Below are 27,332 nucleotides of genomic sequence, written 5' to 3'. Positions count from 1 at the left end.
CCTCGGGGAGTCGGGCCTAGATCTGGGGGCGGGGCGCACGAGGACGAGCTGCCGCAGGGGCCGCCGGACGCCATTTCCCAGAGCCCTTCGGGCCGCCCGTTTTCCGCTGGATTCTGGGAGTCGTAGTTCGGGGCTCCCCCTGCGCCGGCGCAGTACCAGGCGCTTGGGGCGTTCAGCCCATCTTTTTCTTGTTTCTTTTCTTTTTTTTGTGCTGTGACTCCGGGACAGAAGGTGAGTGTGAGCGAGTGTGAGCGTGAGCGCGAGTGTGAACTTGAGTGTGAGCAGAGGGGGCGTGCCTCCGCCCCTCCTCCTCCCCGCCCTCGGATCTGACCTCCCCCCACCCCCTCAGGCCTTGCATCCCAGAGGACAAAGACCCGTTGCCCACGTGTCCGGCCGAGCCCCCGGGCGGAGGAGGAGCCCGGCCTTGGCCCCTCTAGGCCTCAGTTTCCTCCTCTGTCAAACAAGGCCCTGGGGACCTCCAAGGCTTCGGCGCCCCCCCTCCCCGCCCCCAAGGGAGGGCTCCGGGCGGGGGCGGGGCCTGCAGGGGCGGAGCGGGACCTCCGGGTCCGAAAGGAGCTGATCAAGGTGGGGGGGGGGAAGAAGGGGCTCTGGGTGCAAGAGCAGGAACCCCCTCTCCCCCGCGGGGCAGGATCTGGGGATGGGGGTGCAAAAGGGAGGAAGAGCAAGAATTCTCCCCCCTCGGGACAGGGTCCGGTGATGGGGGAGGCTCAAGAGTGCTAGGGAAGGCACCAAGAGAGAAGGGGTCCCGGCACCCCAGGTTCTCCAGAGAGGTGGAGGAAGGCAGGGTCTGGGGATGGGGACGAAGGTCAAGAATAGATTGGGGGGGAGAACACTGGCCTCTTCGCGGTCCTGCTCCTCCTGGACTTCTGCAGCCTTTGTCCCCTTTGCTCTCTCCTGGTTCGCTTCCCACCTGCACCGTAGCTTCTTGGGCACCTTTGCTGATGCAGCATCCTCCCCATGGACTCTTAACTGTGGGTGACCTGCACCCTCTTCTCTCTGTACACCCTCTGACTTGTCGGCCTTCCCCTCGGGCTCAGTTATCTTTATGCAGATGACTGACAGATATATAGGCAGCCCTAATCTCTCTTCTGAGCCCCATAAGTGCATCACCAACTGACTGTATCCCATGTCAGACTGGTTGTCTGAGGATATCTGAAAACTCAGCATAGCCAAATCAGAACTCACCCCTCTTCCAAACCTCCCTATTACTGTCTAGGACACCCTAGTCCTTCTAGGCACCCAGGTTTGTGACCTCGGTGTCATTCTTAGCCCCTCACTCTCATTTACCCCACGTGTCCAGTCAGCTGTTACATTTTGTCATTTATACCTCCACAATGTATCTTCCTTCCTCTCCACTCACACAGCCCAGGCCTTCAACACCTCTCCCCTGGAGTACAGCAACAGCCCCCCTTTTGGTATCTCTGCATCTCGCCCCTTTCCAATCCATTCTCCACACAACTGCAGATTGATTTTCTTAAAATTTAATTCTGATCTTGCTACCTCTATTTCAATGGCCCTCCTCTCTTTTCTTTTTTTAGCATCATTATCAATACCCTTAACCCCATTGAAAAACAAAACAAAACCCTTGTAACAAATAAGCATAATCAATCAAAACAAATATATGCAATGACCGTACAAAGATTTGTCATCTTCTACATCCCAGGTACATTGCCTGTTTAGAGATGGATAATATGCTTCATCATAAGTCCTTTGAAAATGTAGTTGGTTATTACATAAGAATTTTTAAGTCTTTCAAAGTTATTTTTTTCTATAATATTGTTTTCATTATATAAATTATGCTCCCAATTCTGTTTACTTCATTCTTCAACATTTCCTACTTTACAAAATTCTCTAAAATTGTCTCTTTTGTTATTTCCTAAGATGCAGTCATACCATTACATTCGTATACCACTACTTGTGCAGTCATTGCTTAACTGATATACCCCTTAGTTTCTAGTGTTTCCCTCCCCTCCTTTACTTCTCCCTTCTTTTTTCTTCTCCCCTCCCCTGCCCTTCCCATCTCCCCTTTGTAAACATTTAACTTTGTATTGCTTTTGAATGTTCTTTCCCCATGTTATTATTCTCCCATTTACCCACTCCTCCCCATCTGTTTCCCTGTTGAGTTTGATGTATTTCTACACCAAATTCTGTGTATGTGTTTTCAACTCTCCTTTATCCATTTCAGAGATCAAGGTTCATCTGATACTCCCTGTGCTTACCCTGTCTTCTATGTACTTCCCCCATACTTTTTTTTTCTCTCATACTTCAGTTATAAGAAATAGTAAATCCCACCTCCTTGTTCTTCCTTTCTATACTAGTGTATTCCTGTTAGCCTCTTCTCTCTTTTTTCTTAAAACCCTCAGCACAAAACCAGGCCACCCCAGAGGATCTCTGCTTCTCTTATTTAACTACTTCAATGCCCTTTGAAGAGGTTAGAGTTCTGAAGTTGGTTTCCCCTCCACTGTTAGATTGTTACCATCATACAGCCACTCTCAATTCCTCAAATAAATTTACCTTCCTAGGTTTCTCTCATCTTATGGGTTTGTATTTCAAAGTACCTCGTCAAGTCTGGTCCTGTCACCAAAAATATTTGAAAGTCCTTTGTTCCATTAGAGGTGCTTTTTTTTTTTTCCCTTTTAGGATTCTACTCAGTTTTGCAGAGTAAGATATTCTTGGTTGTAAATCTATAGGCTCTTTTGCTTTTTGGAATATTATGGTTTTTAATAGAAGCTGTTAGGTCTTGTATGATCCTGACTATGATTTACTAGACCTTGCACTGCTTTGGGATCTTTTCAGTATTTTTTCATTTAATGTGCATTTTGGTTGATGTTGCTGGGACTTTTACTTTTGTGGTTTCTTTTAGGAGATACACTGTATTCTTTCTGTCTTCGCTTTGCCCTCTGATTCTGATAGATCTGAGCAGTTTTCATTTATGATTTCTTGAAATCTAAGCTTTTATTTTTTTTAAGTAATGGTTTTCAAGGACTCTAGTGATTTTTAAAGTATCTCTCCTTGACCTATTTTCCAGGTCAGCTTTTTGGTATCAGATATCTTAAATATTCTTCTATTTTTTCAGTCTGTTGATTTTGTTATAGTATTTCTTGCTATCTCACAGGGTCATTGATTTCTCTTTGTTCCATTCTAGTTTCCAGGGAGTCTGTTACTTGGGTAAGATTTATCAGTTTCTCTTCTAAGCTATATATTCTCATTCTTTCCTTCAGAATTTTTATCACATTTTAAAAATCTCTTGCTTTTCTTCTAGCTATTCTTGTAGTCCTTGTGGAAAAACCATTTTTCGGTTGAGTCTCTCCATTTTTTGCACTTTGCAGCATGCAAGTGCTCAAGTGCTGCTCCACTTAACCGAATTGGGTCACAGTCCAACTACTAAATTCCCAATCCCCATTTTGCTTCTTGGGATCTACTCACCCAGCCTCATGAACTGAAAACACTGAGGTCCTTTGAGTCAGGACAGACCTGAACTGACCCTTAACTATCTTTGTGACCATTGTCAAGTCTCTCCTCTCTGGATTTCATTTTCCTCATTATCAAATTGAGAATGCAAATGAAAAGAATAATAACACCAGCACCGCCTACCCCCTTGGGTTGTGAGATTCACAGGAGACAATGTGTACTAAGTGCTATGGAAACTTTAAAACACCCTATATGAGTCAGCTGTGCTTCTGACCAACCTTCTCTGCTTCAGACCCCTGCCTTTGACACCATTTTACAGATGCCCATCCTGAGCATGGCACCATGCCGAGAGGATCATATTTGGAATCAGAAGACTTGGGTCTTATGCTCTTAGTGTTTGAATAACCCTGTAGCCCCAAGCAGGCCTCGCCACCTTTCTGACCCATGTTTCCTCATGTCTAAAGGAAGGATTGGATGAGTTGATTTCTAGCCTTCTTTCCAGCTCCATCCTCTTGGTCTCTTTCTCTTCAGCTCTCTTTCCCATGTAGTGGATGGAGTGCTGACATCCAGAAGAGTGGGGTTCACATGAATCCAGCCTCAGATGTGGACTATGTGACCCCAGGTAAATGATTCAACCTCTCTAGCTTCAGTGTCTTCAGTTGTGGGAGGATGTAAGCTGTTCTTTAGGTCTTTGAAGGGAAGCTTATCTCCATCTCTTGTCTATGTGATGTGTGTATAATGTACACATGTATATAACATATGTATACATATATGTGTGTGGAGTTGAAACCACCCCTTTAACTCTGATACCTTAACAAGGTGAGAACATCTCAGTCAGTCAATCAAAAGACCTTAGACTTCAAAGAGGTCTTCAAACTAGAACGGAGTCATGCAAGAATCATGTTCAGAGAGGCCAAGAACACTTGACCAAACCCTTGGGATCATTTATAAATTATTATTCAAGTTGAGAAGGAGAGAATTCCAGAAATTTGAAGAGCAAGTGTGCAGTTGAAAAGGAACCCCAGGGAAGGGGGACAAGAAACAATCCCCTTAAGCATGATGTAGGCTCTTTGTAGAGTCATGAGTCCAATCTGTCTTTGGACCATGAGGATGCAGACACTGCTGTGAAATGATCTGGGGATACCTGTGGGAAGATGGGGAGTCTGACACCTTTTAGTCTTTTCAAAGCTGGCAAAATCCTTCCCTGGTCATAGTGGGTATGAGAAAAGGAGATCTAGCCAGTGGATCTTCAGAGCCCTCTCTGGCATCATGGGACAGGGTTTGAGGAGCCTTTGAGCCCCTGAGCCTGGGCTCTCCCAGTTCACTGCAGTGCCCAGCCTCATCAGCACACCCGTGGCCTTCCTGGGGAAGCTCTTTATGTTTATTGCCTTCAGATACAGAGCTTTGTAGACTGTGCACATTGTATGTTTGATCACACTGGTACTCACTTTACTGGAGGGACCCTCTTTCCTCGTACCTGTGGGCTGCTTAGTAATTTTTTTGTGGTTTTGGGGGTACAGATCATCACTAGTTTTTCACTAAAAAGTGACCAAGAGTGCCAGAATCTCCTGGTGACACCATCTTGTCGATGGCCTCAGACTCTTGATAGGGTCTGCAGCGGCCCAGTTTGGGGCCCGAGTTCTTCCAGAAGGTGACAGTGTTGGAGGGCAAATCTGCAGAGGAAGAATCTATCCCAGGAAGAATCATAACTGCCCTGATACTTTTCATCATTGTCTGTGTAAACATTGATGAGAAGTTGCTGCTGGCATTGTAATTTGCTGATATTGGCTGGGGAGACAAGACTTGGGAAAAGACAGGGATGACTCCAGAGGCCTTGGGCCTAATATTTGAAGGAGGAGTGCAGAATTCTGGAGGGGTGAGGTTGGAGAGGAACCTGGCCAGTGCAGAAGAGCTTGGGAGGGAATGGTCCAGAGTGAAATGATTGACATTGGAGCTGATCCTGACTCTTCCCTTCCCCAAACCCATCCTCACCTGCATCTACACATTTATCTGGCCCATTTCCACCTGTGCTTTCCAGGTTCTGAGCTGGCACAGTCTCCTGGCTACCACCGCACTGGAGTGTAGGGGTCATTGCCTGAGGCAGGAAAATAGTCCTTCAATCAGTCCAAAATAATATTTTTGTCAGAAAAAACTTGCACTGAGAAATTTAGAGGGACACCAGAATCAAAACCTTCATACTCCTAAACACAGAAATGGATGGGGCAGTTTTTTTCCTAATGGTCTTACAAGTGTTTAGCTAGTGGTTCACTGAGACTAGCAGGTCTTTTTCTCATGAACTCTTGTTCTCTCCCCAACTTGTGCAATTGTTTGAACCCAGATGTAGTGTTTTTCACTTATCTCTTTAATTTCATCTAATTAAATGTGGCTTTACGTTCTAGGCTGCTGAGATTGGTGTTCATTTTTTAATGCTAATCTTCTCATCCACTGTACAAAATTTAAATCTACATTCCCACTCTGCCCTTGGAGACAAAAAGAACCTGTCTAATCTCTGTTCCATATAACAAGCTTTGAATTGCAGCTATCGTGGCAGCCTTAAGTCTTCATTTATTAGAATAAACACCCTAGTTTTTGAACTGAAGCTTTGCTATATAAAAATGAAGTTGTGTCAGAGACCATTTTGTCTGTACATGAACAGGACCCTTAGCCATGCTCCTTTGGATAGTCTGCATTTTATCGAAGTTCTTCCTAAAACGTGAAGTCCAGAACCAAGCATAACAGTATCCAGGCATCCTCTGACCAGGGCCACCACAGCCTTTCCTCTCCCTCATTCTGTGCAGCCTGAGATTGGACTAGGTGTTTTGGCTGCCATATTGCACGCTCGTATTGAGCTGCTAAGTCTCTAGGGTAGCTCCTTACACTTTCTCACATGACCTGCAGGCTGGCTACACGTCCTGTCCTTGTACCTGTGCAGTTCATACTTTGTACCCAGGTGTTAAACTTAACATTTACCCTTTTGTTAGATTTCATCATTTAGATTCAATCCAGTCCTGACTGTTGTCTAGTATGTTAATAGTCCTTCCCAGCTGAGTGTCACCTGGTACACATGCTGTCAGTGGATGCCTTTATCTAAGTACAGGATGACCATGGCCAGGGACAGATTCCTGGAAACTCTCCAGTGACAGCCTTACACTTGGTCAATAATGACTTCTTTTGGAGCTCAGCCATTCAGACAATTTCCAGCCCACCTAACTGTATGTACTCCTATGTAGCCAAACCCTTTTCATTTTGTTGACAAGGATGATATAAGGCAAGCTTTATCTCCTGCATTTCTTTGACCTACCATCCCTACTGAAAAGGAAATGAGGTTAGTCTCATAAGACCTTGAAAAATCAAAGCCTTTTCTTTTTATGTCAGTTACTTCTGGATGAGAGAAACTACACTTTCCCTCCACCACCAGAATTAAACCCTCCTATATAAAAAAGAAAAACAGATAAAACTAATTGAACAGCTGAGGTATATGAAACTTCTGACCTACAGACTCTCCTTTCCATAGAAGACAGAAGGGCATTTCTTCATCTCTCCATCCCTATGGGGCCAGGAATGGTCATCACATTTAATCTGTGCTTAAATAATGTCTTTTACTTTTATTTACATTCACATTGTTGAAGTCATTGTGTCTATTTTCCTGGTTCTGTTTTCCTCCTCCATCAGTTCATATAAATCTTCATGGTTCTTTGAATTCCTCATATTTGTCATTCTGTACTGCAAAATAATATTCTGATACTTTCATTCACCATTAAAAAAAACAACAAAAACAACACTATTTCCCAGTACCCCCTTAGTTTCTAGTTCTTTGCTGCCACAGAGTATTGCTGTGAATATTTTCCCACATATTGGACCTTTCTGTCTTTGATCTCTTGGGTCATGTACTGGGGTATATGCCTGGTAGTAGGGTAGTTGAATCAGAGGATAAGATCAGTTAACTTACTTGTAGAATTTCAGATCGAAATCCAAAATGGTTAGACCATTTCCCACAGTCTCTCCAACATTGACTATTCTCATCTTTTGTCATCACACCAGTTTGTATGGTATGATCTGAAATCTCAGATTGTTTTGATTTTTTTTTTCATTATTAGTGATTTTGACCATTAATAGTTTGCAGTTCTTTGATCTCCTTTGACTTCTCATCTTTTGAGGAATGACTGTCGATATTATGTATTTGTTTCAGGTCTCTGTATATTTTAGAAATAAGACATTTATTATGATATTACACAGTCTTTCAAAGATCATGGGCAGAAGCTCAACTATCACAACTGCAAATTCTTCTGGACTCTGGGAGGTAGTTCCTCTGGGCCTTGTGATTTGAACTGATCAAAGGTAACTAGGTATTATTTTCATATTTCTGTGGGCTTTGAATTTCCTATTAGTCACTTTTTCCTGCTTTCCAGTCTTTCCCTAAAGGTTTTATCAAATTTGATTCTGCACAGATCCTGTTGGGCATGGAGGAGATTGAAAATATTTTTAATTCAGTGAAGAAATTGCTGAACCATAGAGAACTTGCTTTACATACTCAGTATCATGCAGTTCTTAGGGTCAAGTCCTATGAATTCATCACCCGTCTTCTCCATCACCTTAGAGTGTCCAGCACTATTATCCACAGCTCTTCCTCCTGGTTCTAGGAAAAGATGGATTCTGAGTGGGGTTGGCTTCTCCCTCTGGAAGAGCCCTATGTAAACTTACACCTAGATTGGGGGTCATGGGGCCTGGTGGATATTTCTATCCTGGTGACTGTAGAAGCTGGCCGGGAAGGGAGGACTGGGATTCTTCATAACTTTTTTGCTACTTATCTGTTCTGGCTCCTCAGGATTCTGGCCTTTCCCAGGAAGGAAGGAAGAACTGAAGTGAAGGAGAAGATGATGTCTGGGTTCCTGGCAGCCTGGTCTCAGGTGAGTCATCGTTCCTCTCTTGCCTGAAATGCTGTCTCGTTCCTCAAAGTAGGGGCACCTTTCTTACCCTTTTCTCCAGTTTCTCTCCTCTGCCAGGATAAATCCGGGCTCCTAAACATCTGTTGTTCTTTCACAGATGTCTCTGGCCATCCTTATGGATGATGTAGGATTTCTGGTATTCATATCACGCAGTCATCCACAAGACGTGAGTGTCAGCAGACACTGTGCTAGGGTACGAGAATACAAATGAAAAAACCAAATGGTCCCTCTCCTCAAGGAGCCGACACTCTGTTGGGAGAATCAGTGTGCATGTATATAGGTGTAAATGGGAAATATATACAATTTTAAAATGTTCTAGTCCAATACCCCATCAGGGCGTGGAAGTAACCTTGAGTTCTCCAAGGTTCCACAAGCTCTTTCAGCTTTTGCCATGCTGGAAGGCTTTGTGCATAAACCCAGCAGCAGACTGAAGCTGTTTTCTGGGGTTCATCATAGGTAAGGACGGAGAGGTACACACCCAAGAGGCCAGCTGCCTGAGAATGAGGGGCGGTGCTTGGGCCCTGAAACAAAGAAAAGTACAAAATGGCCCTTGATTCTCTTCACCCTCTATTCCTTCTGCTTGCATGGTGATGGGGGCATGGAAGTGAAAAAGGGGTAGAAGGGGCTAAGAATTATGGATGGTTTTTAAACCATCCATAAACTTTAATTTGAATATTACTACTCTAAATGTGAGGTCTGTGTAGTGACTGGGGGCACATCTTGCTGTAGAATTGACATTCTTGCTAAAAATGAAACCAGAAGTAAAAAAAGGGAATGGAAGGATGGAAAAAAGAAAGAAAAGACAGTTGCTGCCCTTAAGGAGTTTGCAGTGTAATGGGAAGATACAACCTAAGTAAGGGAATGCTGGCAGGACAGAGTATTTTAATTTGCAGAGTTACTTGGATGTTAAGTGGAGGACAGGCTTTCTAGGAGTAATGATAAAGTTGATTTAATTATGCATCCAGATCTAGGAAAGGGGGAAGGACACATGGGTGGTGGCAGGTGGCTGATGAGGTTGCCAGGGAGTGCAGTGAAACATTGCTGGGGTCTACCAATCAGGACCCCGGGAATCCAGCATGACAGTTTCAGGGCTGCAGTGGTTAAATCCTTCAGGTCTTGGCTTCTGGTCAGGGTAGCAGGGCAGCTCTTGAGAAGACAGCCAGGAAGTGATGAGTGGAATTCAACGAAGAACTTGATCAGATGCTTCAAATTAAAGCAGTCTCTGCCCCGCTCCGTGGTGACCCTGTGTCAAGGCGGGCCAAGGTGAGGATGGGGAGAACTATGTGGGAAAGCTTGTTCAGGAAGGGGTGAGAGAGGCCAAGGACTTAGAGATTTGAGAAAGAACACATCTTTGTCGTGAAACCTTCCTTTGTGAAAAAAGATCGGTGAGCCCTGGACAGAGCAAGCACCAAATAACTTTGAAAAAAAAAAGAAAGAAATAGATTATTCTTTAGAAGACAGGCAGCATCGGTGCAATGGAAGAGGCAGTGGCTCCAGAACCAGAGGATCCAGGTTCAAATCCCACCTCAAGGACGACCTGCATGACCTTGAGCAAGTCACTTCTCCTTGGCCGCAGTTTCCTCAGCTAAAAAATGAGGGGGTTGGATTAGATGGCCTCTGAAATACCTTCTGGCTCTCGATGAGGATCCTATGAAAAGATTTGTTTTGATATGAGAGTTATCCCTGATTCCACTGTGTGAATGTCCAGTTAGAACATGGACTTGTCACAGTTAAGATCAGAATGAGTAAAAAGCAAGAAGAGAGGAGAGTAAAAAAGATAAGACATGGCTTACAACTGAAACAGCTCATTCCCGAACTATTTCAACAGTGAAGAAGATAAATGGACAACAGAAATGACATCGTCACAATGAGAAGACACAGACATCCCAGGGAGCACCTTAGTTTTCAAACATCGGACTTGTTAGAAGGAGAGAGACAGTCATGAAAGGTCCAGGTTTAGATCATAAACTCATTTGTAAAATTAAAAAAAAATGACAGGACATTTCTGAGCAGTAATATCTCATAAAACAGAGAGGCCCGAGGTGGGGGGTGGGGTGGTGGTGTAAAATCAGGTAAGGGGTGCGTGGCAAGACAGCAAAGTCATCCCAAAGGCATTTAAATATGAAAACAAATAGAAGAATAATGGGAAAGATTTATAAACATCCTTATAAGAGTTTACTCCATCAAAGACATCAGAACCCCCATACTTGATCACTAGCATCAGAGTCTTGGATGTGCTCTTAGGGAAGCCAGAAATAGTACTAGAGAAAACAAAGATGGGAAAAGCAGCCAGATTGGATTTGACCTCATGCATCCAGAGGGATTAGATTCCTGCAGGAGTGATAGAATTGTGAGGACATTGAGGAATCAATAGACAAGCTACCTGAAGGAGAGGAAGATACCAGTAATGTGTAGAAAAATCTCTTACACATTAATACCCAAAAAAGGCAGCTGAGAAAACATCTATAACTACTGACCTCTGTGTCTCGTGTTCCACGTATACAGAATAATTTATCTATGCTCAAATCAAGGGCCTACTCAGTGCAGGTATTCTCTGAGAATAAGCAGGCTTTCCCAGGAATATCCAAGAATAGACCGTGTCAGTCAATCAACAGACATTTACTAAGTCCTTGCCATCTGCAAAACGCTGGGGATTCAGAGACAAAAGGGGAAGATTTCCTTCTCTCAGAGAGCTCACATTCCGGTAGAGGAGATAATACATATACACGTGAGTATATGTGCAACGTGTACACATCTTTACCATTTTACAACTGATGAAAACACATAGAGAGTATACATTTCCACACTACCTGTTGCTTATCAATTATGAAAAAGTATTTGGTTCTATAGAACAAAACACTTCTTCACAGCTTAAACAGAAATAACGAGGTTTAGCAACCCTCTGATCTTGACCATTAGGCAACACATAAAACAGGGAGATGAATAGTTATCAAAAAAGGAAATGTAAGAGTCAAAATTTAAAAAGATGTAAGAGTCCATTTCTCCTTCTGCTCCCTCCTTCCCAGACCTCATAGGATAACCTGGAGAAAATAAGTGATGGGGGCCTCTTCTCCCCCATCCTTTCTGCCAGTGTCACCTTCCTCTTTCTTGATTTTAGCTGGACATTATTCCCCAACTTGCCCACCTTACCTCTGTCCCCCATCACTACCTGTGTAGGAAGGAACCCAGAATCTCATTCCACTTATACTCTTAAGCTCCTTCTCGGTTTCCCAGTGGTGCTGGACCAGTCGCCTTAAGGCTCCCCACCCTGCAGAGTGGACATGGCTGCTAACACAGGTTAAATGAACTAGGAATCACCAACTATAATCCTGGTGAGTTGGAGGACCACCAGGCCTTACTTACTGTCTGCCATTCTCCTATGTCTTAAAGTCTTCTGGACCCTGCTGTTAAGCCCTTCAGATGCCCAGGCACTCTCAACTGACCTGCCATGTCTCCCTAAGGATCCTTGGACTTTGCCACCCTCCTCACCATTGTACCCTTAGAACTGGGTCTTTCCATGTATCTGGCAGCCAGACCCTCATAAATGTGTTATCTCCCCCAGTTAGAGTGGGAGCACCTTGAGGGCAGGGATTGTCTCAGTTTTTCTCCCCCTAGTGCCTTGCACGGGACTTGGCACATAGAAAGCACTTAATAATTAGTTATTTCATTGATCATAGCTCTTGAATCTGTCAAAGTTGTTTTCATTTATATTGTCGTAGTAATTATATAATTTGTTCTCCTGGTCTGTTCACTTCAGTCTGCAGCCGTTTATACAAGTCTTAACAGGTTTCTCTGAATCTATCTTTTTCATCATTTCTTGCAATAATGTTGCATATCCCTTATATTCGTGTGACATAGTTTGTTGAGCCCTTCTCCAGTTAGTGGATACCCACTTTGTGTCTAGTTCTTTAGAAAGTACTGATATAAAAATTTTTGTACATATACATCCTTTTCCTCTGTCTTTGATCTCTCTAGACTGTATGCGTAGCAGTGGCATTGCCAAATCAAAAGTGTGCACAATTTAATGCTTTGGGGGGGTCGGTGTAGTTCCGGGGTGGAGAACTACATGTGGCCTCGAGGCTGCAGGTTCCCCACCCCTGGTAGAGTTGCTTTCCAGAATTGGTTTCCAGAAATTGCTTTCCAGAATGGTTGAACCAATTCACAGCTTCACAGTAAAAGGATGGCTCTGATGTTATAGTCCAAGTAGAATCATTATTGGAGAAAAGAGTTTACTGTAGTAGTCTTCATAGCTCTTTTCCATTTTTCATACTTTTATTGACCTTCAGGTTTCATCCTTAAAAAACCCTCAGGATTTTAGATCTCACCATACTTTCTGTGAAATGTTTTTACTCCTCTTGTCCTTGATTTATAAGGTGATACTGCTCATATTAGAGGACATTGCTGATGATATTCCACCATCCATAGCCAGCAACCTCTTGATTTTTATTTCCTTTCCAAGCTTTAGAAAGACAAAGATTTTAAAGATGGTAATATTTGAAAGTATCAACTAAAATTAATATTACATCACGAAACAACTAAGAGTGGTAGAAGGACCACAGGAGTCCAGAAAGCTTATTGTGAGACCTAATTAAGTCTGACCATTCCAAGAATATTCACCAGTCAAGCTAGAAGGACAGCAAACTCAAGAAGAAGGGAACCGATTTTCATCATTCCTATAAAATACCATTTTCAGTGGCAGTGGTGCCACCAAGTGTAGATTCTGACACAGCAGTCCCTAATGGGCTATAGGAAGAAATAGAAAATCAAACCAGCTAGTCCAGACTTGTATTTGTAATGATTTCTATTTATGTAGCAGGGATGCAGGCAAAAAAAAATGTCAGTGGGTAACTTTCTACATTTCAGGAAAATTCATTTATACTAATGAAGGGGTGATATGCTTGAGTGTGCTCCATAAAAGATTGGTACATCGAATGGGCCACTGATGGCTTTTTAGGGATTGGAATAGGAATAACACAGGGCATCCCTTGGCTTGTTTTGCTTCTCATCCACCATGATAAGCACCAAAAAAATTACTTTACAGCCATAATACACTGTGCTTTATGTTTCTTCCCCTCTGGAGACAGTGTGGGATAGACCATACTGGACATGGATTTATGAAGTACTTGGTTTTCAGTTGTAAAGACAAACAACTTTGAAAGACTTAGAAGCTCTGATCAACACAATGACCATCAACAATTCCAGAGGACTAATGATGAAACGTGCTTCCCACCTCCTGATAGAGAGGTGATAGAGACATTTGGACGAGCTACTGCTGGAATTTGTTTTTACTTGATTATACATGTTTGTAACAGGGGTTTTGTTTTGTTTTACTTTTTTGCTTTCTCAGTAGGGGAGAGAGAAGGGGAGGAAAGAGAGAATGTGAATCTGAAAATAAAATTTAATTAGGAAAATGTTTTTAAAAGTACCTGGTTTTTGAATCTCACCTCTGACATATAGTAACTGTATTTAATCCATGACAAGTCATTTAGGAATAAGCAAGATAAAAAAACAATCCTAATAGAAAGAGGCAAATTTCATCTTAAAGTTATCACTAAACCTTTGTGTGATGAGACCCATGACTTAATTATTACTAGGGAAAGATATAATCTATTCAAAAGATATAAGAAAGGTAAAGGGGTGGGGTAATGTGGCAGCATTGTATATTAAGAAGAAATCATCACATGAAGAAATGTAGGAACCAGAGGAGTTTGGTAGGAGCAGTATCCTAACCCTTCCTCCCATGCAAGTTACACTTATTTTTCCTTAAAAGGTATTGAGATCATTCTTGAGTCTTGATTAGCTCAGGGGACTAAGGCTTAGACTATTGAAATTACTTCCTAGTCACCTGAGTTACAAAACATCCAGGAAGAACTTTGAGGGAGCTGATGCTTGGTTGGTGAATCCCAGTAGGCAACTCAAGCTTCCTTTAGCATAATCAACTCAAGATGTGCTCAGTGCCTATCCATGTTGAATATCCTCCTTCTGCTATGGCTAAACATATCTTTTTCGTTAAATGCTGAATGACCTACAATTGACTAATTAGGTAGTACTTTATCTATACAAGTCTTTTGTGTGCTTTGAAAGGTTGATTTCTAGATATTTTATACATTTGTAGTTATTTGGAATGGCGTTTCCTCTTCTATTATTGCCTTTTGGATTTTGTTCCAATATCAAACCAAGACTTATTAGAGTACTGAGTCAATTCTAGTCCTGAATGTGGAGGGTAGTTACGTGGCAAAGAACATTGGGTAAAGGTAAACAGAAGCAGACATTGGAACAGTGTTGCCACTGAAATATTTTACAGACTATCTATACCAATAGTGGAATTCTCCTGAAATAGAGGCATGATGACATGGAGATGGGGTATTTTAATGATATGTTCATTTATTCAAGCTCTCTCTCTGCTAAAAGCAGTAGTCAATTTCTTGACTTAATCACAACTTAATTCTTTATAAGGTAAAGTATTAAATTTCCCCAAGAGGAAATTCTATTCTTTATCTGATAGGAAGGAACTGATTTCTGGGTTGGAAATGATAGGATTCCCTGATTCTAACTTTTTCCCCAGTCTACAATGATCATTACCACCTGCTCCTGGCCTACCATTACCTTACCCTTCCAGATCACCGTATGATAATGGGATCTGTGGATTTCTGCAAGCAAAATAATGAGAGAATAGCGGGATTGTCTTATTTAGAGAACAAAGCATTTGCATTTTCTCATCCATTTGTGGCCTGGTTTCTGAGTAATGCTGGTTACTAGGACAAGAGAATGATTGATATTTTGTATCTAATTAGGAAGTAATGTAATTTTTGAAGAATAAGGCACACACTCACTGAACACTTGGGACCCAGTGTGGGAAATGATTCATCAGGTTCTCCTTAAGTTTGGAAGTAAAATTATTTTTTATGTAGAGTCTGGTATAAAGTATGTAGATACATGAGAAACTCTTAACATGGTGTATTCCAAACTCCGAATGCTGTAAGAACCATTCCCTATGTGTTGTACCAACTTCACGTCTCCCTTAATGCTCTCCAATGAGTGTGAATATGTTTGGATATTTCAGAAATCACTGACATTCCAGGATGTTGCTGTGGAGTTCACCCAGGAGGAATGGGGGCTGTTGGAGCCAGCTCAGAAGGACCTGTTCAGGGAAGTGATGCTGGAAAACTATGAGAATTTTGTCTCCCTTGGTAAGGATGGTTTCTTTCTCATGAATCATCTGGCCAGAGAGGTGACTTTGTAATCTCACTTCCTAAAGGTGGTTGGAAACCAGAAATGCTTAGCCAAGTTTTGACTGGTATGCAGGATGACGTAATTGTAAATGCATATGACGTGGAAAGATTTCTAAATCCTTTGGTGTTAACAGTCACAGTGTTTCTGCTCCCTCTTTCCAGATAGAAGATCTTTGTTCTGTACAATTAGAAATCAGCAACTTTACTGGGTTGTCTTCCTGAGGCTACAACTTCTCTACCATTCGCTCCTCCAGGTCAAAGTTTCAGTGTAGATACCTGAAAACAAAACATTTCTATCCTCTTAGCACAGAGTGTGTTAAAATGAACTCATTTTTTCTGAACCCAAATCAAACCCTATCACTTATTCCACATACATTAATCAGAACATAAAACAGAACTTACTTCGAGGCCCTTCATAGCATGCCCTATTCCCTAAAGCTAAAGAGGCTAAGATGGAATTCTGAGATGTCAATCTGTTTATAGCATTTTTCTCATTATTACCCTATGTTCAGGGCTTCCAGTTTCTAAACCAGATGTGACCTCTCACCTGGAGAGAAGGGAAACATTCAGGCTGCCAGAGGGAGAAGTCCCAAGAGGCACTTACCTAGGTGAGTGAATAAAAACCAAGCCAGTGTGTGTGATTGTGGATCGGTAGAGGGGGTATTACCTTTGACATGTTGGGTTAGGACTTTTCCTTAAGGTCCTTTAAGCCTTTTGAGAAGGGTTGTGATTGTCCCTCTTGAGCTCCTTCCTATAACTTCATCTTTCAGTTCAGCAAATGAGTCTCCTGATCTTCTTTTCTTTATTTTTCCCTACATTATCAGAGAAAGAATTTTCTTTTCTTTTTTCTTGATGCTAAGAAAAAGCAGTATGGTGTAGTGGATAGAGCACTAGAGTTGTATTCAGTAAGACCTGGGTCTGAATTCGTCCTTAGATACTCACCCTAAGCAAGTCTCTCTGAGCCTCAGTTTCCACATATGTAAAACAAGAAGTTTGCACTTGATAGTCTCAGATGTGTCTTCCAACTATACAACAACAATCTTAAGATCCCTCTCCCTGTACTCTGGAGCCTATTCTTTCTTGCCCCTTCCTGTGATTATTTTCTTGTCATCTTCTGTCCTCAGTCCTTCCTTCTTCAAAGATTCTCTTGCTTCAGGTCTAGCTAAGTCTGATCTCAGTTTAAGAGAATTCAGCTTTTGCTTGTTCCTGTTGCCTGTGTTATCTCCTTTCTCATTCTTCTCACTCCATTTATTGCCAAACCCCACAAATATGAGTTATGTCCTTTGTCTCTTGCTCCTCTGTCTGTATATCCTCTGGTCCCATTCTGCCTTCTATTCACATCTCTCCATGGAAAATAACATTTCACCTTGTGATGGACTTCTGTGATACTACCAGGGGTTTGCATTCCTATACCACTTTATGGTTTATAAAGTGATTTTCTGTCCTGGAAGGTGGGAAGTTAAAATAATACTCCCCCCATTTTATTGAAGAGGATCATGGAGAGACTCCATGAGGCTTGGCTTATCTGTGGTCACTTGGCTAGCAGTATCAGAGATTTAACATAAGGTTCTCAGTCTCTCACTCCACTGCTTATCCTCCTCCACCATGCTGATTCTCTTTCCTTTACCTAAATGGAAATGTATTTTTCAAATCTTCATCACTTTCACCTCTTTGCAGCTGTTTGTAATTTTGCTGACTATTCATGAAATTTCATGTTGATATCGTGAAGGCGATTCTTTGTTGGGTACAGATTGGACTAGATGTACTCTGGTTTCCTTTCCAACTCTGAGGTCTTATGATAGCCTGCTATACTCTGCCCTGGTTAGACCACATCTGGTCAGCTGTGGGCAGTTTTGTGTTTCATAGTTTAGGGAGGAATTAGACAAGTTGGGGCATTATCAGGAAGGTGACTAGAATGGTGAGAAGATTGGAGATCGCGTCATTATAGGACTGGTTGGAGGAACTAGGTTGGAGGAGCTGGGTATGTCTGGTCTGAAGAATAAGAGGGAGGTGATAGTTATCTCTAAGTTTTTATTGTATCATTTATATTATAGATTTTCTGCTTTTCCAAATATTTTCCTACATAAAGAATAGAAAACAAGGGTTGTATTTGAACTCCTATCATGTACATTTTTGTGTACATGAAATGCTCCTAATGTCATTTTCTTGGCAACTCCTGTCATATACATCTTGGTATCAACACTGCCTTGCTTGTGTCCCCTTTAAACTTCCTTTTGCTCTCCCTATAATTGTGTTAGGTATCTCCTTCCCTGCTTATCTAATTTATGATACGACCTTTTATATCTAGGTCATGTGTTTTGGAGTTTATTTTGGTTTTTAGTGTGAGATGTTCTAAAACAAATTCTGCCATGCTCTTTCTAGTTTTTCTGGTGGCTTTTTCTCAAGTAGTCATTACTCAAATAGTTGATTTCCTTAGGTTTTTCAAACATAATGTCATATTAATTGCTTCTGGACCTTGTGTTCATGTTCTGTTCCATTGAACAACTTCTGTATTTTTTAACTAGTACCACATAATTTTAGTGATTACTGCTTTGTAGAATGGTTTGAGATCTGGTACAGCAAAATTTCCTTCCTACTCACTTTTTTCATTATTTCCCTTTAAGTTACTGGACTTCTCTTCCTCCAAATGAATTTTATTATTATTTGGTCTAGTTTTATAAAGTGACCCATTGATACTTTGATGGTATTACCCTGAAATAATACATTAATTTAGGTAGGACTATCATTTTTATTCTTTTGGTACAGCCCAACCATGAGCAAATAATCTCTCACCAATTATGCAAGATAGCTTTCTCTTAGTATTTTAGGAGCTGTCATTTGGAAGATGGACTCAACTCATTCTTCTTGGTTCTACGGGAAATAACTAGTAACATTGAGTAGAAATTGTAGAGACAGGTTTAGACTTGATAGAAGCAAAAACTCTATATCATTTGGTTCTGTCCAGGGGGAAAAGGGCTACTTTAAGAAAGAATAGTTTCTCCCTAAGTAGAAGTCTTCAGGCAGAAGCTGGATGACCATTTGTCAACAATACTATAGAGGGGAGTATTGTTCATGTACAAGGTTTATGGTTGGTGCGAGAAAAAACTTCCTACCAATCAGCTATCTCAAAATGTGATGGTCTGTCTCTGGAGGTAATGGTTTCTCCCTCACTAGAGTTCTCTGAGTCAAGGTTTGATCACTATTTGTTAGGTATTTTTTAAGGCAGGGAGGGGTAGAGATTCTCAAACAAATATGGATTGTACTAGAAGATTTCTTGAGTGCTTTACTAATGAGATTCTTTTCTCATGTTTGAGACATTTACAGCCCTGTAGCCTCCTCCCTTGGGGAGTTCTTTCCTGGAACTTCCATTTTAGAAGGCATCTAAGAGGAAGATAGCTTGGAAGGGGGAAAGACTTGCTTTTTTTATCTTAATCAGAGTAAGATCTTATGATCCTCAAAGATGTAGGTCTTTATTCCCCGACCAATCTTACTGATATTGTTGTGGCCATTTATGATCAACTTTAATCCCCAAGACTTTTGAACATGATCTGCTGCTTAACCAAGTATCCACTATACTCTATTTGGTCAATTGATATTTTAAACCAATGGGCAGGATTTTATATTTATTCTTGTTAAATTTCAAATTGTTTGTCTTAGCTCACTCATCTAGCCCATTTAGATTATGAAAAAATTCTTAATTCAGTCATGTAGTCCATCAGGTATCTTATATCCTTTTTGTCATCATTAAATTATTCAGGACTGTTTTTAGTAATATTTTTAATTGGCTACAAACTCAGTAGACTATATTACATGCCGATGTGCATATATCTTAACCATGTCCATAAAGATATCATGAAAATTTTTTGTCAAATCAGTTACTTAAAATTAGATATCAGTTACTTAAATCCCTCATGCACTTGTTCACAAAACTCATTAATGATTATGAGTCTTAGGGATCAATATTTTTCTTTTCTAAACACTCAAAAATGGAAAATGGAATTTTGCTAGAGACTGGCTTCAGGCTTAGTGATCTATGTTTTCCAGAATTAATCTGTTACTTTTTTCTGATTATTCAACCATTCATTAAATCCTTAGTTATTAGGTGTTCTTTTAGTTTCTCTTCGTTTACCTTGGATTTCAGTTCCTTCTTAGGAATATTTGTTCTACCTATTCCTGATTGTTCTTCATTTTCTTTGATGAAGGCCACAATCAAGAACTTAGTGTAAAGCAATTTTCTTTCATAACAGCATTGAATATTGACACCTTTTTTTCCCCAGATTTTCTTCATGAATGTAATATATTTGGACGAAAATATAGTCTGGGAACGATCCTCATCCCATGGCAGAGAATACCTATAGGAAAATATCTCCATAACTATGATACACTTGGAAAGAGCTTCAAACATTTTTCAGATCTCATTGAACATAATAGAATTTCTGTAGGGGAAAATCTTTGTACTTATAATAAATGCAAGAAGCCCTTCATTTACCATTCAAATGGCATTCATTACAATGGAATGTTTAATCAAGAAAAACACCCTAAATGTGATGAATTTGGTGGAGCCTTCAGCATCAATTCATGCCTTCTGGTACATCAAAGAATTCATACTCCATTGAAACCATTCGAATATAATGAATGTGAGAAAGCCTTCAGCCCAAGGGGAAACCTCTTTTCACATAAGAGAATTCACAGTGGAGAAAAACCCTATAAATATAATGGGTATGGAAAAGTCTTCAGCAACAATCAAAAGCTATCTCCCCATCAAAGAATCCATATTGAAGAAAAGTATCATAATTATAATGAGTGTGAAAAAATTTTCATGCAAAGCTCATCCCTTATGCAACATCAAACAATTTACACTGAAGGGAAACCCTATACATGTAATCAATGTGGAAAAATCTTTAGCAGTAATAACTATCTTATTCAGCATCAAAGAATCCATACTGAAGAAAAGCCCTATAAATGTAATGAATGTGGGAAAGCCTTCATTGATAATCAAAACCTATCACAGCATCAAAGAACCCATACTGGAGAGAAGCCCTATAAATGTAATGAATGTGGGAAGGTCTTCATCAATAATCGAAACCTATCACGACATCAAAGAATACATAGTGGAGAGAAGCCCTATAAATGTAATGAATGTGGGAAAGCCTTCTGTACCACTTCTCGTCTTGATGTACATAAGGTAATTCACCCTGGAGAGAGACTCTTTGAATGTAATGAATGTGGGAAAGGCTTTAGGTTCAGGTCTGCCTTTATGAAACATCTGAGAAGTCATACTGGAGAGAAACCCTATGAATGTAATGAATGTGGGAAAGCTTTCAGCTGGAAGGGAAACCTTAATACACATAAGAGAATTCATACTGGGGAAAAACCATATTTATGTAATGAATGTGGGAAAGCCTTTAGTAATAATGAAAGCCTAACACGACATCAAAGAATCCATACCGGAGAAAGACCCTACAAGTGTAATGAATGTGGGAAAAGCTTCAGGCAAAGCTCATCTCTTATGCAGCATCATAGAATTCATACTGGAGAGAAACCTTACAAATGCAGTGAATGTGGGAAAGCCTTCAATAATAGTCAAAACCTAACAAGACATCAAAGAATTCATACTGGAGAGAGACCCTTTGAATGTAATGAATGTGGGGAAGGCTTCAGATTCAGCTCAAGTCTTATGAAACATAAGAGTAGTCATATTGGAGACAAACCTTATAATAATAATGAATGTGGGATAAATTTCAGCCAGAAGGGAAACTTTAATACACTTGAGAATTCATACAGGTGACATTCCCCACCCCCACTCCCCCTCTTTGAATCTAATGAATGTGGGAAAACCTTTAATCAGAAAGGAAACCTTAAAAAAAACTAATACTAAAACTAATACTAATATTAAGGAAAAACCTTTTTAGTGTAATGAGTGTCAAAAAGCTTTCAAATGGTGTGGAAACATAGTCCTCCTGCCTAGACATAGACAATAGGAGCTAGAAACCTGTTGAATGTAAGGAATGTGAGAAGAGTTTCATGAGGAAGCCACTCTTGCTGCACATGAGAGCTTTCATCCTGATTACAAAGACATTCAGGGTAATGGATGAGGGAAGAATTTTAGAGTAAGACCTTGAGGACCATAAGAAACAATACTGGAGGGAGAAATCTTTTTAATGTAATGAATGTGTGGAAGTATTCAGGCTGGGTCAATTTTTTGCTACATATAAGGGAATTATTACTGTATAGAACTTTAAGTATATAATGTATGTGGGAAAGTTTCAGCTAGTGGGAACATCTTTCAGATAATTAGTGCTCATGAGAATCTCCATGAATGTAGTTAAAAGCTCATGAGAGATTTCATACTGGATATTACCTGTGCAGATATAATCATGTAGGAAAAGTTTCAGAAAATTTTGCAGTCACAGAATTCCAGAGTTGGAAGAAGCCATCGAGATCACCTGGTGCAACCTTTATCTGTAGAAGAATTCTATGTATACAGTCAAATAAGTCACTATGCAGCCTTTGTTTGAAGACCTCTATTGAAGGAGAAACTCCTGTCTTCTGAGGCAGGCAGCTCTGCTTTTGGGTGATGCTAATCATTAGGAAATTTGCCCTTCCTTGTCAATCCTATCTTTATTTGCCTCATTAATTTCCACCCCATTTCTCATAGTTTTACCCACTGTAGCCAAGCTGAACAAGTATAGTCCCATTTCCTTTGAAAGCCTAAAATGCTTGGAGTAAAGTTATATGTCCTTACTAGGTCTTCTCTTCTCCCATGGTTACAGACCCATTTGCTTCAACTGGTCTTCACATGACATGAGCTAGCTGCCCTTTACAATACTGGTTGCCCTCCACGTCATTCCTGAAATGGAGTGCCCAGAAGTAATCAATGCCTCTGTCAGTCTGGGTCCTATGCCTCTCCTAATGCAGCCCAGGGGCAAATGGGCATCTGGGGCTGCTCTTTGGCACTGTTGACTCCTTGTGAACTAGTCTTAGGATCTTTTTTCCCCCAGATGGATGGCTGTATAGCTTTGCCACCTCTATTTTGTACTTGTTCAATTAATGTTTTGAACCGAAGTATGAGACTTCACATTTATCCCCTTACATTTCATCTTATTTATTTTGTCCCAGCGATCTCACAGCTAAGATATTATGAATTCTAATTCTTTGTTTCATTGTGTGAGCTCTCCCTCCCAGGTTTGTGTCATCGGAGAATTTGATTTGATAGGTATTCCCTCTATGACTTGATCCAAACCATTAACAGTAATGTTAAATGGCACAGGTGCTAGCACCGATCCCTGGGATGTTCCATTGGAGATCTCCTTCTGTGTTGATACTGAACCGGTGACATAAAATTGAATCATAATTCAACACTTGAGATTCAGGGTATCAGATTTTTGCCATAAGCTATAATTACATGTTGCTTTTAGGGAGAAAAATGGACAAGCATTATATGCTTCTTTCTGGTGATACCCAGCTGACACCATTCTAGGTGCTATGGGAAAATAAATAAAACATGGTCCCTGATTGCATGTAGCTTGCAGTCAGGGTCTAGGGGTAAGGGTGAAGAACATGACACATAATACAAATAACTAATGACACATGATAAATGTAGAGTTTGTGTTGTCCCAAGTAGGGAAGAATCATTACTTAATTGTTGGGTTTGTTTTTTTGTTCTTTTAACAAGCATTTATTAAGCGCCTAATATGTGCCAGGCACTGTGCTAAGCACTTTATAATATTATTTCACTTTATCTTCACAACAACCTGAGGAGGTAGGTGCAATCATTATCCCTATTTTACAAATGAAGACACTGAGGCAGATGAAGGATTAGTGACTTGACCAGGGTCACACAGCAAGTAAATGAGGTCAGATTGGAACTCAGCTCTTCCTAACTCAAAATCCAGGGCTCTAGCCACTTTACCACCTAGCTATCCCTTACATAGTGAGGGAATCAGAGAAAGATTCATTGAAGACTACGTGTGCCGAGATAAAGGACAGGGAAAATTTCAGCAGATAGAAATAGCAATGGGAAGGTCCTTACAGATTTAGTAAGCACTTTGAACAAAGGGAGTGTGGACAGGGCTAGTCAAGAGTCTGATTTGGCAAGATCATAGGTTGTACATAAGAGGTGACTGTAGTATGGGGGTCTGCACTAAAAGACCACACGTCCCCAGCAGTGAGTTACTCTCTCCTTTCAGGATTCATACTCGATGCTGAGGTTCGTTAGAACCCACCTACTTGACAGAGGTTCTGTATAACTGGAACTTTCACATTCACAGCTAGATAGTGTAGACCAACAATTAACTAATCTGATACCATGAGCCATCTTGTCTTAGGTTCTTCCAATCACAATGAGGTCATCCAGGTTTAAAAAAAAAAACACAACCTCCAAGTAGTGTATGACTCCATTCCCTTTTTCCATGTGCTACTAAAAAATGGCGACCCTCCACTCCCTGAAATTCTTTAGGTTGTGCCATAAAATTTGTAGAATCCTACCATCTCTTCCTTGTTGTCTATGGTAGGGATCTGAAAGTACCTAGTGTACAGTGATATCACTTGGTATAACCAGTTGGACTAATACTCCAAACATACCTGAACACTGAGAAAAAGTTAAGAAACACTGTTTTGAAAGTTCAGGAAACAGCTAATAGGTTAGAGTGTAGAGTACATAAGGGGGAGTAATAGGAAATAAGACTGGAAAGCAAAGGTGGGAGCCAATGTGTGGAAGGCTTTAAATGCCAGGCTAAGGAGTTTGGGTCATAAGTGAAAGGACTTTGGGAGCCACTGAAGGCCTCTTTTGTTCCGATACATTAAAAACACCTCCTTACCCCCATGGGGGCAATTAAACAAGAGCATCTAATGATGACAAATGCAAATGAGGGCCTCAGAATTTTTGTTTTAAGTTTTGAGCAGGATTTTTTGGGGACAAGTCTGTGATTTCATGGTTCGAGTATTATGCAGTGGGGAGCCTCCCTCAGCATGGTACATTGCACTGAAAGAGCGCTGGATTTGGAATTAGATAACCCCAGGTTCAAATCCTGGATTTGATTCTTAATAGCTAGGCCACTTAGCTTTTCTGAGCCTCGGTATCTTCTTCAATAAAATTAGGGTCCTAGACTAGATTAAGGTTACTTCCAGTTCTGCATGTACAAACCTGTCATCCACCAATGTAGATCAGCAACTCATGTAATGTATAGTCTTAGGGAGGGCTCAAATGGCTAGCCCTTATAAAGCTAGAATGTATCGTGACTTGTGCCCAGGTCTTTCTGTCCCAAAGGCCAGCCCTCAACCCACTGTACACTAATAGTAAATATATGTCTCATGTTCGTAGTTTACTGTTTGTTCGTGGAAAGGAAGGCTGTGTCCTTTTATCATAGTGATGTGGAACTATCCTAACTGTGGCCAGGCCTGTATACATTATGAGGAAGGAAGTAGGTTTGAAGGAGCAGTTAGGATTTCCTGAGGATAGTACCGGGGCTGCAGTAGGGTCAGGCTTTCCCAGGGCAAGTCCCTATCAAGCCACTGGTAGTTAGAGGATGCGAGGCAGTGGTTCAAAGGTTTCTTTGTTTCATGCTCACCTGAAGGTTTTGCACAGGTAATGTATCTGATAGGCTCCCCTCTCCCCCAATGGACACATTAAACCTCCCACACAGGGGTCATATTGCCTCAGACCAGTAGATCTGAGGCATCTGAAGTAGCCATTTTGTGAGCATCATGTCCACCAGGGAAAGGGAGACAAAAAGAGAACTTTGCCCTCAACTGAATGAGATTTGGGTCAGCGTGAATCAGAACCGTCACCAGGACTACCGACACGTATCCTTCTCTGTAGTCAATAACTGTATCCTTATTCTAAGTAAACGTATTCTTTTATCTTCCTTGCTTGTGCCATCCAGGTACCTGGGCTTAGGTTGGCTTTCTGAGCCTCCTGGCATGCTTGCCCACTGTATTCACCCTAAGTGTTGTCACCTCTTGGTATTGTTTCATTCACATCATTGAAATTATGCCATGTGTTATTCTTTTAGCTCTGCACTCTTCACTGTGTTACTTAATACAAGGCTCTGTGTTTCTCTGAATTCATATTGATCATTACATTCTTATAATCCTGTTTGTTCAATCATTTCCCAATCATTGGACTCATCTCCTCCTCCCCTATTTTTGATATCACATATAATCCTGTGCAAACTATTTCGGCACATATGAGTTCCCTCAGGTGTTTTTCTTCATTTGCTTATAGACTGCCATCAGTTGCATCTTCTGCATTTTCAGCAAGTCTGTTGGTTGCAATAAAAGCTGTCCTGTACCCAGTACTTTCTATTACCTCGAGTGCTTTAATATGAACTGAGTCACTTTGATACAGACGATTTTCAGAGATTTCCCAGTGTGAACTCTGGGCTTTGGTATGATGACCTACAGGCTGAGACTGATCTTTTGTGTTGACTCCTGAGATCACACGGTTTGTAAGAATCCAGAACTTGAGTCACCCCAGATCTTCCCACCTCCCTGCAGGAGGCTGGGGTTTAGGAGCATTCTCCCTGCACTCCCCACTCTGACCCCAGATGCTTCTGGTGCAAAGTGGCCATTAACGAGCCTGGGGCAGGGGGCATAGATTCTCCCCAGTTACTGCCACCCCAGAGAGTTCTCAGAATTTTAGGGGAAGAAGGGTACAAGAGACAGTGGAAAGAAGCAAAATAAGCTTGAGCAGGTTTATTAGATCACTTTGGGGAAGGGCCTGTACTAAGGAGTTTCTCCCAAGAGGCCTCTGGTATTTACTGTGGCAAATCTCTGGACCTGGCCTGCATGAAGCTTGTGTCTGGGATTCCACAGATGGGCGTAACAGGGTCCATGGCTCCTTTACAAGCACTCAGTCTTACAATTCACACAGGGGTCGGGAAAGCTGTTATTTCACTCTAGAGACAATGCAGAAACCCAAGACTTACAGGAGACTATAAATAAATGTGGAAAATGCATAAAGGAACTCAAAATTGCCTAGAAGCAATCCACAGCCTTCCTCTCTCACTGCTCAGCTCTACTTTTCCACCAAGGTCCTAAAGTCCTTCTGACACAGCACATCTGGGCATTCCTCTTGGAAGGCAACTGAACTTCTGGTTGCCACTCTTAACGTACTGTGGAATTCCTTGACTCCACACCATTCTCTGCAAGACTAGCAGTGCCAAATTGTGCTTTGGATTCCCTTCAGGAGGAAATATACACTTCAGGGTTCTTGATCAGGCAATGCCCATCCTTTCAGACTTGCACTGTATCAGAATAGCTCATGGTTATTTCCATTTCACTCAGAATTTCAGTTGGAGAAAAGTGGAAAGGAAAAGGCAGAAGGCCAAGGAGGCCATGCAGGTTTGTCAATTGCCTTTTAGGCCCTCACAAAAGGATATCTCCTCCCTACAGAGTCTTTCCTTCCACCTCTCAAGACTTAAGAGCCAACTCATTTATCTTAGAGACAACCCAGTCACTAAAATATCCCCTAAGATAGTCATCTCCAAGGTGAAGAAAATATTAGAGTTTCTGTATTCTATTCTAAACACATAAGTTAAACTTTACTAATATTTAACTTTTGGATGGACTCTGGTGCCCTTATGTCAGATAATTACCTTTTAATATGGTTTTCTGAATGAAGAATGAGAGTACCAGATTCCAGGGGCATTCACAGTGTCACTTTCAACTATTCATTTGCTTTCAGCATATTATTGTGTTATGATTTGCATGTTCTTGGGTA

At 41.1% G+C, this 27,332-nt stretch overlaps 1 protein-coding gene across 2 annotated transcripts; it reads left to right on the top strand.

Moving 5' to 3' along the window:
* Positions 1–152: 152 nt before the first annotated feature.
* On the top strand, positions 153–22,215 carry LOC114030837 (zinc finger protein 883-like). Of its 2 annotated transcripts, XM_027845744.1 has the most exons (6): positions 181–231; positions 7,622–7,770; positions 8,258–8,339; positions 15,442–15,568; positions 16,123–16,218; positions 19,888–22,215. In XM_027845744.1, the coding sequence occupies exons 3-6, from the start codon at positions 8,307–8,309 to the stop codon at positions 21,396–21,398; spliced, it is 1,767 nt and encodes a 588-aa protein (XP_027701545.1). In that variant the 5' UTR covers positions 181–231; positions 7,622–7,770; positions 8,258–8,306; the 3' UTR covers positions 21,399–22,215. The 2 variants fall into 2 exon arrangements, with proteins under 2 accessions (XP_027701546.1, XP_027701545.1); XM_027845745.1 differs by lacking the exon at positions 7,622–7,770 and having other exon boundaries at positions 153–231.
* Positions 22,216–27,332: the final 5,117 nt, after the last annotated feature.

Source organism: Vombatus ursinus, unplaced genomic scaffold (assembly GCF_900497805.2).
Source record: "Vombatus ursinus unplaced genomic scaffold, bare-nosed wombat genome assembly UNPS02015016.1, whole genome shotgun sequence".
NCBI lineage: Eukaryota > Metazoa > Chordata > Mammalia > Diprotodontia > Vombatidae > Vombatus > Vombatus ursinus.
This window is presented reverse-complemented; position numbering and strand designations above follow the sequence as displayed.